General features: G+C 39.0%; 1 protein-coding gene across 1 annotated transcript in view; it reads right to left on the bottom strand.

The window, feature by feature from the left end:
- Positions 1–13156, bottom strand: part of CDKAL1 (CDKAL1 threonylcarbamoyladenosine tRNA methylthiotransferase) — a 416090-nt gene that overhangs the window by 258236 nt on the left and 144698 nt on the right. The window contains exon 7 of the mRNA XM_086469156.1: positions 2882–3002. Within this exon, the coding sequence (XP_086325282.1) occupies positions 2882–3002 (121 nt within the window). The remainder of the gene's footprint in view (positions 1–2881; positions 3003–13156) is intronic.

The raw sequence follows: 13156 nt of genomic DNA, 5'->3' as shown, positions 1-13156 counted from the left end.
AATCTAAGATAAAATCTGAGATAAAGTAACATTTTCTGTAAGATGCTCTAGCACTATAGGAATAATTTCCTGGGCTTGACTGAATGGGTAATTTTAATTTACTTTTCATTTTAATAATGTTTTTTAAAGCCCTTTTCCCAAAAGAAATCATACACAGACGTGCAGATGAAGAAGTGGACAGTGCTTCCACTTAATTATGCAGTCCTCTTGGTACGACTGTGGCTTTATACTCAAACCCAAATGCTCAGTTTGCTGGGCTGAATTTTAAACATCTCCCTGTCCTCCAAGTAGCTTACTAGGGGAATCTATAAAAGTAACATGAGAATGCAACTACATGGGATTCAGGCAGTGTCTTCAGACGAGGAAGAACAACAGGAAAATTTGGATGGAGCCTTGGCCCTTTGGGTATGTTCATACTGCAAATTTACCATGAGTTGCACCGGATCATAGCTCTCCAGACAGGCCAATCTATGCATGCACATTACTGTGTTCCTTTTGGTTTTGGATCTCCAGTATAATGTGTGTTTATTCTTCTCTAGCCAGCCACATCAGCAGGACAAAACCTTGCCTGCTCTAGAAGGGAAGAGAGAGGCAGAACCATCAGAAAGAGTAGAGAAAGCACTTCAGGGAACCTATGTGCAAACTTACCCAAACGTAAGTTCTAGTGGGGGATCATACTCAGCTCATACTACACTCCTCTCATGCTTCTCAAGGCATCCAGGCAAAGCACAGATATAACTGTATTTGAAATGTATGTGAGTGATAGCAACTTACATATGAGGGAGCCCAGGCTACGTCAACACCACACAGTCAGTAACTAACAGTCCAAGCTACAAAGTAGAGAGTTCAGGATACAGAATTACTTAAAAGGTGGAAGACTAAGTCCTGATCCCATTAAAGAGAGCTGTCTAAGTGGCTACAGAGGTTATGAAACTGGCAGTAATGAAGATTAGATCACGAGAAGAAAAGAATTTTTCCCTAGACCAAAATGAAGCTGTAATGCAAAATGGATTTGAGAACATTTCTCTTTCTTACTTCAAACTAACAGATGGAGTGATCACATTAGGAGACTAGTGAACAACTTTATGCCTTTTCTCCAAACACCTTTTAGAATGTTACTCTACTACTATTACCTTGCTTGCCATATTCTCTGCAAACATACTTGGAAACTCTGAAACGTGTTGCTCCTGGGACGGAAGGTTTTTCTCCAGAGTCAGTCTGTGGACAGAAATCACTAACTGCCACGGTAAATTAAACAGATAAAGATAGCTTGGATTTCTAAATGAGAAAACAGCAAACCTCAGAGCAACTAATATCAACAGTCAAAAACCTAATGCCAAATGTATAAACCCTACAGTATCCTTCTTACATTAACCTCTACAATTAGGCTAGCAATAACTTGTTATTAGAAATAGCAAAGTTTCCCATCTTAAAGGCACTACTACATATCAAAATACATGTAACAAGACCATGGCTCAATTAAAAAAGACCATGTCTACATCCTTGACAACACTTACAACTAGAAAGATATCATAACATCAGATTGTGATAAATACTAGTGGACAAGAAAAATTTATACGATCTGAAACTCAGACACAACCAAATGTAAAACAATGCTTTGCTTATTTTTAATCACAAAAATGATTTTGATAACATGGGCACAAACAAGATGTCAACAGGAAAGACAATAAGGGAAAAAATTTAGATTACTTAAAGTAACTGCACCAGAAGAGCTCATATCCAGACTTCAAAAACAACCAATGCATGAAATTGCAGTTTTAAAAGGTATTATAATTCAGCAATATGAAAACATCACCCACACATTTATCATAAGCCAGACAAAGAAAAAGTAACCATACCAAGCCTTGAACTGGTATTCTTACCTAAATAGCACACTGTGTTTTACAGCATATTATGAATGCAAGATGAAAGACAAGGAAGTAAGAGAGAAAGAGGATAGTAGCAAAACTTTTTTATGAAGTGTTTATGGAAAGTGCCAGACTAAACGCAAAACAAAGAGAGGTAAGATCTACCACTCTTTTTTTCTGTTTCCTCTAGGAAGTAAGTTCACACCTACCTGGATGCCTAGAGCAAGCATTTTATGTTTTACCACCTGGGAAATTAGTACGTAAGTTGGAGAAGACAGGAAAATCAGAAAAGGACTTGTGTGTCGGGGGGGGGGGGGGGTGTTGTTTTGTTTCAGGTTTTTTTTTTCGGAAACTGACCAAATTGGAGATGATCAAGTGGAGCTGAGAAAAGGAAAACACCAAGAGAAGGAAGATTAAAATAGAATACTCAAAGTAGAAATACAGAACAGAAAAATGCTTTAGTATTATGGAGAAATGGGCATCCATAATTGCTTGATAGGTAGAGGGTAGCTTATTCAAACAAAGAAAAGGGTGAAACGTACACAGGATAACTGTTTACAAACACATTAGAGAGGCAAGAAGCAATTAACTGTACCTAATTTAGCCATTAATACCTCTGGGCTGACAATCTGGTGTTTACAGATCTTAACAACATTTACAGATCTTAATGAGTTACTAACAATATTCCAGAAGTGCCTTGGACATCAAAAGCACACAGGAAAAAAACCTCTAAATGCTTTTTTGTTCTCCAATTTTTTTAGGACTTTTTCTTTTGAGAAAGAGCTAGATGAGCTTAAAGAGGACTGCATGATCATATGCAGCCCTGGAGCAGCAGAAGTCTTGCACCCAAATAAGCAGGGATTTATTTTCGAGAAAGAACGCCATTTAAAATCTTTTCCTATTTCATCCTGCCTCCTTCTGTGTAACTTCGGAATAATACACCAGGCCTGCAGAAGAGATAAATTGAATTCCTCAGCAGTACTGATTGTTTTGTAAGTTTGAAAGGTTCTTACCCTGTATTGATGGAAATTATTTCTATTAGTGGATTCTTCCTAATCTTTGGCAAATCCAGTCGTGCTCCCCCCAAACGTTTTCCATTATCCTTTTTCTGACCCAGCAGTCTCACAGAGTGACCTTCAAATGCAGTACAAAAATATAGTCAACATAAAGCACAAGTTCCATCATATTTGTTTTGATTTGCTCTTCTTCAGAAGTAGTGTTTATGCTTCAAAGACTGAAAATGAGAATGAGATGTAATAATGTATTTCCACTATCTGAAACATTTAGAAAGAGATACTGACAGGTAAATTAAATCATGGTAAAATGAACAAATTATTTCATCCAATTACTTTTCACACTTCTGTTCTCTGGTTTATTCAATTAAAATGATCGAAGCAGTTTCATTTTCAGATTCTCAAGCACATACCAACATAGCAATATTTAAATAAGTTGCATGGCAGGATTATTTTTCCCCAAAATTTCATTCAACCCCAAATCAGTAGGTAACGAACAACCAAATCTTTTTTAGGTAATTATATGGAGAACCAACACATTTCAAAGTTACCTTACTCTGTAAACCTGAGGGAAAGTGCTGTGAAGCACATCCTGATTAACATGTCCATGGCTGAGCTGACTACCAAGACTTACACACATTCCTCCTACACCAAGGAGACTGCAGTCAGAAAACTGCCTCTCAACTCCTTTCCTGAAGCCAGTAATATTCAGAGAGTAAAATACAAACGCTGTCACTGACTGCCTACAACAGTACACCGGCCACACCATGGCAAGTCTTGTATTTAAAGAGCACAAACGATAGGTTTCACTAATATTCAGAAGCAAGATCTGACAATGAAGAATAATAACAATTAAGTGTATATTATTGCAAGAGGTAGTGTAAGATGTGCCCATGTTATAAATGTAAGACTTGCATCACTTATTCCACAAAGCCTAGAATAGGCAGGTAAGAGACAGCAAGAGAAAGCTAACGCTAGGTACCTGAAAAGGCATGGAAAGTAACTGCTATAACCACTACTTGGAGCAAAGGACAGAGAGAAAGCCTGTGTCCATAGAAGTTGGAAAACTCTTTGATAGTACATGAAACTACAGCTACAATCTGACAAATATTTCATAAAAGGAAAAAAAAACAAACAAACAATAAAATACTTACTCTAAAAAGGAAAGGGAAAGAAAGGAAAGCATGAAACTATGAGGCTCTAGCAGAGCTACATCCAGCACAGCAAAGCAGATAACCAACTCACATCAATTAAAAACCACGTTCAACCAAATCTCCTAACTGACACTATCAACAGTTATTTACAAAACTAATCCATCCACCAGTTCAAGTCTTTCTCCACTACCTGTTTTGAGGAATCATTAATTAATTTTTTATTAATGTGGTATTCATACTTTGAATTTATTTCTCTAATACAGCAACAACAGCCTGGAAATGAACAACTACTCCTTGCATACCATCTTTCTCAGTTTTTTTAAGATACATAAAAATTCTCAATCAAAAGCATGATGTAATGAAGAAGGGAGCAGGACTGGCCTGATATCTTAATGGTTAATACTAAAAGGAGACATCATAACATCAACAGGAATTAAAAAGCATTATTTCTGCAGCTGCATTTGCCAAAAATTTCATTACATCCTGCTGTGAATTTAGTAATATAGTACTTGTGCTATTAACATTTGATAATTTATTCCCTTCTACCTTTTCATGACAATAACAGCTGTATCTCTGCCTCACAATACCATCAGTTATTTTCCAATCTACTGCTTCATTAAGGAGCCACAAGCATAGCACCATTTTATTTACTTGTACAACAAAAGCGATTGCATTATGAAAGGCATAAAAATTAAACTAGAAGCAGAGAATATTCCTTTTTGTATTTCCTAATACTGTGGTTTATTTGGAATAAACAAGTTTATCCATTTTTAAAATATTCACTTGTATTACCATATTAAAACTGTACTGGGATTTATGGCTGAAAATATAGTGGAACAATTCTTAAAACAGTCAGGTTAACAACACAACAAGCTATCTAAAACTTAAAATCCACATAGTCAGACGGGCCAAACCACCATTCTGAAGTTTATTAAAACAAAATTAAACCAACAAACCCCCAAAACAACCTGCCCCCTCAACAAGTGGTATCTCAGAGTGCTGAATCAGTGAAGGCTGATCTCCGCCTGTGAATGCGCACCCTCAGCCATGCCAGCTACTGCTCTCTGGTAAGAATTCAGCTCATGCTCTCATTCCTCACACTGTGAGCATTAATGGAAGGCAAACTTTTTCATGGAACTTCTGGAAAAAGAGTATCCTTTAGACTATAAAGCTTGTCACATATCTGAAATGTGTCAAAGGACTAAAAACTAGCAAGGAGGGAGGAAACTGAAATAATGACAGACCTGTGCAGGAAGCAGAACTTTATAAACCCCCTAGTTCTGTGACCACCTCCCACACGATCCGCTGAATGCTACCACCCACCTCAACCCCACGCCCCAGCTCAGGAAATCCATGGTCTGACAATCAAATAGGGCAGCTTGCTCTCACATGAAATATGGCCACAGTTTTTCCCATATTCCTGCTGAATGACACTGGAGTTTAAGTTCATACGAGGCTTGCAAAACCTGGATGGCACTCAAGAACTGTAACATCCCTGTACTTTTCACTCCAGACACCAGAGGATAAAAAAAGCAGTACTGGGAGACGAGTTGTAGCAGACGAATTAATGCTTCCAGAAAGCAAGCAGCACATGCATACCCAGCTACAGTGATTTTTGCTGCAAGCACACTTAACAATCTAAAAAAAAAAATAAAGAAAGAAAAAACCCTCAGTTACAGTATTCATGACCTTAAATCCTTTATCCCCTACTCCATACAAGGACTATTCTGTTTCATTTTAAGTAAACACTAAAGCATCTGTTTACAGCATTGTTGCTATTAATAAGACATAACTTGATAAACACTGAATCATACTTTTTCACATGCTGTAGATATTTTTTTCCCCTTACTTATTCCAAGAAAACTTAAAAATAAATATTTTGTTGTATTCAATAAGGAAAAGGCCAAGCAACTTTTTTTTTAAAAAAACTATCTAACCAGCATTATTAAGCCCACGCTAACATCAAGCAGAGCAGAAAAAGCAATAATTTTAAACCTCATTTATGACCTCCTTTCAAAGCTTAGAATGGGGCAGAACATTGCAACCAAGTTTTACTTCTAAGCCATTTTATCTGATTAAGTTGCCTTCTCTCTGACTTTACAGGCTGGATAACAACTTAACTATGCAAAATAGGTGTCCCAAACTTAAACGTCATCCTTTTTTGTTTGTTTCTTTTGTTTCTTTTCCTTTTTTAAGTTTGGTACAACATTTTTGAAAACCAAGTTAGTCACACTTCCATAACAATGAGTGCTCCATCTCAGATATCAAATATAAACCACTCCTTTTCGGATGGCTGACTAGAAGATGCAAGATTTGAAACACAGCTTAATGGCAAACATACCTAGTCGGGTTATAGGAGAGAGCCTAAACATTCTAGTCCTATAAACCTCTTCTGTCATAGAACCTATAAACCTCTAGTCCTATAAACCTCTTCCAAACAGACCACCAGCAGATAAAATTCTATTAAAAAATACTAAAAAAGTTAATTTGCCATTTATGCCATGCTTCAGATCAGTTTTTCAGTATTTAACAGATAATCAATGCAAATTACCACATGACAGGAGTACTAACCAAGTCTATTGAGGAAGCTTATACTGAAGACTCACTCACATCAAGAGTAAATGAAATCAACCTAGAAACAATTTAAAGCGAACCAAAGCTCTCTAATTTTCAGAACTGGCCATTTAAAATTAAACTCATCTTTACATACAAGTCAGTAGGTGCAATTCACATTACTTGGCATTGTTCGCAGAGAGGATGAGGTTGGAATGAATTAATCAGGATATTAAATCCTATTGTTAGTCTAAACAGGGACTTTTAAATGTGACAGTTTGATAAACCAGTGTGCAGAATGAAAATATTTTCAAGGGATTTATTTTTATTTGTTAAAAAGGATACAAAAAAGCAACATAATGTTAGTGGCATGTAACATACCATCAATCGTAGATGTATCGGCAGGACTGTCATAGAGAATGCCTGACCTTAAAATACAAATATATGAAGGGAACAGGTAACAGAATTTCTTTGCTGTAAGATTATAACAACATTAAGTGTGCTGTGAATCTCAGGCTATTGTCAGACCCCTGTGACCTAGACCCACAGAAGCATGTTAATGATATTAGAGCAAACAGATTCAAAATTGGACTGGTATTTTGCTAGTTTGGTACAAGGATAAGTGAGGGGAAAGTGGCCTGGCTCAGTCATCTTTAGTTAACTTCAACAACTGCCTATCAGCACTGCAAATATCTATCAGTTATTAACAGACCTTCTGTACTTTGAAAAAGTCAGCTTCTCCCACGCCATAGGCTGGCACCCTCAGCAGCTGCTGGGAAGTAACATCTGCTTGAATGATGGAAGAGGGCATCACTGAGGGTCCCTCTGTACCCCTGAACGCCCCTGCCCCCCGGAGCTACACAGCATGTCACTGAAACACAGCTCCCAGCCAGACACCGAGCAGTATTTCTTCGCTGTCAGCTTCAAAGTTCATTGCAGATATCCCAAGCAGCTCAAAAACATGAATTTAAAGAAAATCCTCAAAGATGCAGGAAACACCATCCTTGGCAGCAACGACTTCTATTGTTTTCAGCTTGTTCTGTTACCCTTTCTTTCCCTTTCCCAGTTACATTATTATGCTCAGAGGTTATTCACCATTTCCTGAAAGCCACTTCTTTTCCTCACGACAAGGCTGCCAATGTACAGCTGTCTCTCACCAACCTGTCTGATCTTCTCCAGCATCTTCAGGGAAAAGGATTAAGGATTATTTCATGTACTCTTGCACATATTTCCTTCCATCATTATTCGCTTCTTAATGAATACAGAGCTTCCTTTCCTTAAGGCTAACACTGGAAAAAAGGGCACACAGGAGCAGTCTAGCTAAGGAAGGCAACGACACATGAAGGGAAAACAAAGTAGCAAATTTCTCCAAAGAAAAAAAAAATGAAGAGGTGTGAAGAACCACTAAAAGCAGTGGCAAAGACTAAAAGAAGCATCAAATAAATATAAAAGGTAAAAAGAATTTGAAAACTTCAGTAATAAAAACAGTCGAGAACATATTAGAGAAAAGAGCCTAAGAAGACTGAATTAAAAAATGTGTGTAAAGGCAGAAGAGGCAAATCAGGAGCTATTACAAAACTTTCATATTGGATTTATTTCCAGCATTACGTTCTAACTCTAACTACTGGGTAAAAACAACCCTCTAAACAAGTTATTTTGGATCTTCTGGCAGGACTAACAGAAAAAATAGCATCTGAAATGTAAGGATGTAACACAAATTGCCTAACACACCCTACAGCTAACCGGGACTACTGCTCATATTTGAGCCCAACCTCTTCAGTTCAGAGGCACTTTAAACCCAGACTTGGCAAGCTTGCAGTGGACAGGCAGGCCTAGAGCCGGAGGCCTGGTCTACCTCTGGCTGTAGCAGCTCACGTACAGCAAGGGCAGACCCTAAGCTCCTCTCCCATCTTTTCTCCCTGCCCTGGAGCACAAACAAGCTGTCTCACAGCAGACATGACTGATAGCAAAGGAATCCCCAGGCTCCCCACAGTGATCACACGCTGCCAGACACACACAAGTGCAGAAACAACACGGACACTAATAGGCTTAGGGCTTTGCTGTGTGAATGCTCCCACCCCAACCAACGCCATGTGGCCAGCAGCACATTAGCTACCTAATGGAGGCATCCTTGAGTGTCATCCGTCGGACTTCCTGGCTCAAGTAAATACAGGGAGCAAAGAAAAGCCAAACCTAACTGCAAGAACAAGGCCCTGCTCCTGGTCAAGCCACTAATACAAATTATTCCTCCTTTAGATCACCAAAGGTGGGGATGTTGTGTAACAGTCAAACTCCTTCTTCAACTGCTGTAGGCAGAAACTGGGTCCGTTACAAGGCAGGGAACAATTCAGACTAATGCTATCAGAACTACTGATCTGGAAGCATGCCCTGGAACAGACACCCAGTCCCATCAGGTTGCTGATAAAGGGTGCTATGTTTGACCCAGTCTCTGCAATCCAGGACTCTGTCATAAAAAGATTGCCTTCCACCAACTCAAGCTTCAGAGAAATGTGCAGGTATTACTAAGCACACAGCATGCACGTTACTAGCTTAAAATACATATATCTACTAAGCCTGCACTTGGAATCATCACCCAACTCCAATTCTGTTTCAGAAGACTCCAGAATATGAGTGTCACACAGGTGAAGACCCGGGCTTTTTAAAATCCGTTTTATGTCATTTCAAAAGCAAAATATTAAATATAGTGAGGCAGTTCACAAACTTCAGAAAAAAGCTCCGCAGGTGGCCCAGATTGCTAAAATTCATACATCACTTTCTCTCCATTAAACACAACACCTCTTTATTCTTGGTATTTCTCCAATGTGTCATTCGATCGTAACAATATCTGTAAGCACTAAACAGTAGAGTGCCACAAATAACAGAAAAAGAGATAACTATTAACAATGAATTACTGCTCATACAAAAATTTCATAGAGTTAAATTAAGAATATAAGTATTCAGAACATTTTTTACACATCCACAGTATTTTCCTCTCTTACAACAAAGGCACTTGAAATGTCCTATTAAGGCACTGGTGGTTTTTTCAGGATTCAATAGCTTCACCCTACTTATTTTGAGATCATGTGATGTTATTGTCTTTCTGAACAAGTGGCTAAATGTAAAATCTGCTGTGAACTCAAAATGCTGGCTACAATTTGACAGCTCAAAGGAACAATAGTAAGAATCAACTACAGGAAGAGTTCCCCTGACCCTCTGTCCTCACCTCTCTCTCTGAAGAAATGCATTTGATTAGGATCAATGATGCTGCACAAAACCTTGGGAGACTTTTAGATAGAAACTTTTAAGGAAAAGAAACTTTGAATCAGATGAAACAGGCTGTGTTCTGAGGAAGGGAAATGCTGAAGGGTGGATTGTTAGAGCCAGCTGCAGTAGTACTAGTAACTTAGCTAATGTCTTGGGGTGTGCAGGTTGAACAAAACCAATTTAGCCTCAGAGTGAAACGCTGAGCTGAACCTATTGCTGTATGTAAAAGCAAGCTTTTACTTTCACCTCTACTCCTTTGCCATCTATTTGCACTCCTCCTATGGATAACTAAATCACACCGGTTTGAACAAGGCACACTTTGCATTTACCAGCCATGAGGATTCTCTAACAGAGCTAAACCCAGCTGAGCCTAAGCCATGTCAACAGGACAGAAAAATGGGGAAGCTGTAAGATGGTCATTCATTGAAGGTGTGGAAAAGGGCACATACAGGTCTGGAAAAAAGGGCATCTTTTCCATGCACATCACAGGCTCATTTAACAATGAGCAATCACAATTCTGTTAGTAAGATTTTCAATCTATTCCCCACCCCCCCCCCCCCGACATTGCTTGTTTTCTTCTCCTGCAGCACTATTTGTGTCCCATTCAGTTTCTGTGAACTACTTACAAAATAAAGTTGTAACAATGACAGTCATAACTGGGACAGTCAGTCCTAACAGTTTTCTAAACCAAACCAATGAAATTAACTACAGTGAGAAAAATAATTACAAAAACCACCTAAAATCCTGGATCATCTCACACACATAATAGTCATTGCATGCCCCAAAGCATGTCCAGGCACAGCAAAAACGGCAATAAGCTTTGGTGTAAGAACAGAAACCAACTGATGGCAATGGAAACCTCTTGCCCCAGCAGGTAAGACTTTTATGTTGTGCCACATAATTATTGATGTTTTACAAAAGCAATTAAAATCTGCCTTTGCAGAAATAGCTTCTCCACAATTACTGTGCATTCCTCATTGCACTCTGCACAGTTCTTTAAATTCCATTCTATAAAGCTAAACTCCCAGAGTTGATACTGGCACGGATAATGGTTATCACTATTTTGAACTCACTCCTTCAGTACATTGCACATTTCTTAAGCAGTCAGAAACAGGCAATCAAAATGCAACTCGGCGCTCTTGTTGAAGTGTTCAGCTGAATGACAACCTCTTCGTTTAAATCTGTCAGATGGGATACCATCAAGTCAGGTCCTTCATAAGTCAATGTTTGTTGTCAAAGTAGTTCTCAAATTAACAGAAGCAAAAAAAATCCTACAGTAATGACACTCTTTCCACATCTAAAGCCATTTTCTTAGATGGCAACAAAAATCTACAATTATTTTTTGTTTAAACACTAATAGCTCCAAAATTTCCAACCCAGGGACACAAGGAAGGGGCAGGGGGTGACATTTACCACGTTATGCTGTTAACCTCAGCGAGTAATACATACAAATGGGTGATGCTGAATTTTTTACCCACACTCATTTCACTGACTTACTTAGTTCTGTATATTGCCTATTGAAAACTTGATTTCAACACACCCTCCCCTTTTTTTTTAATCTGCCAAATACAGAAAGCCCCTTGCATAATTTTTGGGGACCCACGCTGGAGCAGCGTGTTCCTGAAGGACTGCACCCTGCGAAGAGGGCCCATGCTGGAGCAGTTCTTGGAGGGCTGCAGTCCATGGGCAGGCCCCTGGCTGGCACAGGGGAATGGCATGGAGAGGCAGGAGGGGCAGTGAGGAGCTGTTATGGGCTGACCACAACCCCTGTTCCCCTGGGATGACAGAGAGAAGCTGATCAGGCCTGGGAAGCAGCGGGGTGGGGGGAAGGTAGTTTTAGTTTTCTCTTTGTTTCTCACCATTCTACTCTATTTTTAAATGGCAATAAATCAAATTAATTTTCCCCAAGTCAAGTCTGTTTTGCCTGTGACAGTAATTGGTAAGTGATCTCCCCGTCCTTATCATGACCCAGGAGCTTTTCCATCTTGTTTTCTCCCCTGTCCTGTTGAGGAGCGGGAGCAGGAGAGTGGCTGGGTCGGGGGGCTGGCAGCCAGCAATGTCAACCCACCACACAGTGAAATAAATGAAAAAAACATCCAAAACTATCCTCTCTTTCTATGTCCTTTCAAAGGACACAGAAACAGAAACAGGGACTCAATGAGGCCACTACCCTCCCTCTGGCCCTCCTCAAGCTGCACTTCGGCACAAACAGTCAAGTTTCCTGACTGGGAGCCAAATGCTACTTCTCCTCAAAAAGGACTGCCTGACTCCTCCCATTTTTATTCTTCATTTGGCTTGTCATCAGCTTCTTAAGTCAAGGCTACTCGTCTCACAATCACAGAAACTGAAAAGAGAGTATTTTATCTACTGTTATAAGCAGATTATCAGTGAAATCAAACAGCACATACAAATACTATTTAACAAGCTGGCATTCATATACATATACAGTCACTCACTTTAAGGTAGACAATCCAGTGTAAATTCTACACTTTAGCCTACATCTAATATAGGTACCATTTATCTGCTCATTTTCAGACAGACTAACACTGCAACTATCAGCAATCCATAATTACTAACCACATGAGGACAATTTAACAGTTCAGTAAATACCGGTTAACATTTAAACCGGGAATGGATGGGCAACTTCACTAGACAGGTCAACGTGACTGAAATCAAGAAAGGTTAAGTGAAGTATAAAAGGCTCAACCCTGAAGTAATTTCCTTTGGTTGTTTTTTACAATCAAGTCTAATGACCCATTGTAAAACTATGTTTTGTGAAAGCATTAGAGACACAGAATGGACTAAACTCAATTCAACCTGTGTCCCTCATCTCCCCAAGGCCTAAGCTAAAAGCAGACTGTACACAAATACTCTGGTTCCATGCCTCCCAACCCCAGAAAGCTTTAATAACATGGGATTTGAGAACCAGCATGTCTGGAAAGGGCGGGGAGGGGGTGACACGACCCAAATCTCTGAAGACCTAAATTCAAAACCAAAAGAAGAACTTCCACATTAAGCAGTTAAAATTTCTCCTTTAAACTACAGAATAACTGTATTATCTTGCCTACTGTAAACTGTTTATATCCAAGCTTGTACACACACACTATATGTTTTTTTTAAAGCCCTCTTAAGTGGTTCATAAAATGCTGACTTGAGCAATCAACATAAAGACATTCTGTGGCTCCCACCAATCACAATCTTCATCTTACTGGACGTGCTATAGAGACTGATCAGCCCAAACAGCTTTCAAATTCCATAGAGAAATTTTACTTAATGATGGAACGTACATCAGTTATAAACCTCT

This window comes from Leptosomus discolor, chromosome 8 (assembly GCF_034619465.1).
Source record: "Leptosomus discolor isolate bLepDis1 chromosome 8, bLepDis1.hap2, whole genome shotgun sequence".
Classification (NCBI taxonomy): domain Eukaryota; kingdom Metazoa; phylum Chordata; class Aves; order Leptosomiformes; family Leptosomidae; genus Leptosomus; species Leptosomus discolor.
Note: the sequence above shows the minus strand (reverse complement) of the source record. Positions and strands in the feature narration are given on the sequence as shown.